At 35.6% G+C, this 1,526-nt stretch overlaps 1 protein-coding gene across 1 annotated transcript; it reads right to left on the reverse strand.

Moving 5' to 3' along the window:
• Window positions 1-418: 418 nt before the first annotated feature.
• LOC149904314 (uncharacterized) lies at window positions 419-1,176 on the reverse strand. Its single transcript, XM_090107030.1, has one exon. It carries the CDS (start codon window positions 1,166-1,168, stop codon window positions 419-421), a length of 750 nt encoding a protein of 249 aa, XP_089963156.1. The 5' UTR covers window positions 1,169-1,176.
• Between the last annotated feature and the right edge of the window lie 350 nt (window positions 1,177-1,526).

Consider the following 1,526-nt stretch of genomic DNA (forward strand, 5'->3'; position numbering starts at 1 on the left):
AGAGTTGTAAAATAAAATTGACGGTGGTAAATAATTATATGTATGCAGATTGCAGGTACTGTGTGAGATATTACAATAATAAAGTATTGTAATAACAACCTATGCGAAGGCACAAAATCAAACCACAGTAATTTGTCACTCATTCTTGCATACATTACATCTGCATTACAAAAGCGTAAACACACAAATAATAAGTGGAGAAACAGAACATGATAATATTATGGCGAGACTACATAATGAATTATAGTAAATGAAAGATGATGAAAAATACATGATGGTGAAATTAGGAATAAAATAAAATATATTCCCGTAAATAGTATAGCAAAAGTTATCGTAGCAAAAACCGAAAATATAAGACCTTACACCATCATTTAATAAGCAATAAAAGAGAAAAAAAAGAAGTCATAGAAATATAAAACTACTTATGCTTAGGAATTCTTCTGGATCTCGCTGTTTGCTGCGAAGAAGTCTTCTGGTTATTGTCACTAGGAGCCGCAAGAGGTTGCTTTTCAGTATCAGGAGTCTGAGATTTAATTGAGTCTAAGTCAGCGATGGAATTAATCTGATTGCGAGTCCCGTCTGATCCAATAACAAAAATTAAACCATTCCTTGTCCAGCACTTGGATATGCCAAACCGTTTCCTTGCAGCAATGAAGAGGTCATGGCGAGCCTTTGTGAGGAATTCAGATACGGTAATATTAGTACCCTTGAATGCAGTCTTGGCTTGCCACACCTGGCTCCGAACCTGGATATCCTTAAATTTGACAAGAACTGGCCGTGGTTTGTCTTCCTTCATCATCCCCATTCTATGACACTGGCTAAATATTTGTGGAGCAACCTCGGGAATTTTAAGGTGATCAGATATAACCTTCGAAACGACAATGCTGGAGTTTTCATTCTTCGACTCAGGAATACCGTGAATCAATAGATGTTTGCGCCTGCTGCGCATTTCTAGTTGATCATGCATTTGGGTTAGTAGCTGAATTTGAGATGTAAGGCAGCTTAACGATGACAGCACAAATGTTCGAAAAACAGCAAAGTCTGAGGAAATCTTACTGGTGGGACTTCCAGAGCCATTGTTGCTATTTTGCAGCTCACGTTGAAACTCCTCCATTCTATATTTAAACATTTCACTCATATCCGCTACAGTTTGTGCAATGGATTCCATTTTGGAGGTTATGTTTAAACTTTTGTGTTGGATTTACAATAAATCTTGGTGAAAAGTGAAAGTGATTTTGTGTGACACTTACTGGATGGCAAAGGTAACTTTTAAAGCATATTACTTATGCAAACAACAGTAGGAGACAAATTTTTAATAAAACAGATCAAGAGTAAGAAAAAAGACATATGCACTTTACACTACCCACAAGCAGAAGATATAAACCAACTTAGTGTCAGTATTAAAAATCTCATATCCCATCTTATTTACTTATTTCTTTTACAATTTACAAAATGAATACATAATACATCTGTATCTCACAATTTGTTTCCTCGGAGAGGTGTAACGAAAACTTTGAATGACATTT

The sequence above is a fragment of the Colias eurytheme genome, chromosome 11, assembly GCF_061535395.1.
Source record: "Colias eurytheme isolate Ceu_HAF_F1 chromosome 11, ilColEury1 Martin Lab GWU primary, whole genome shotgun sequence".
NCBI lineage: Eukaryota > Metazoa > Arthropoda > Insecta > Lepidoptera > Pieridae > Colias > Colias eurytheme.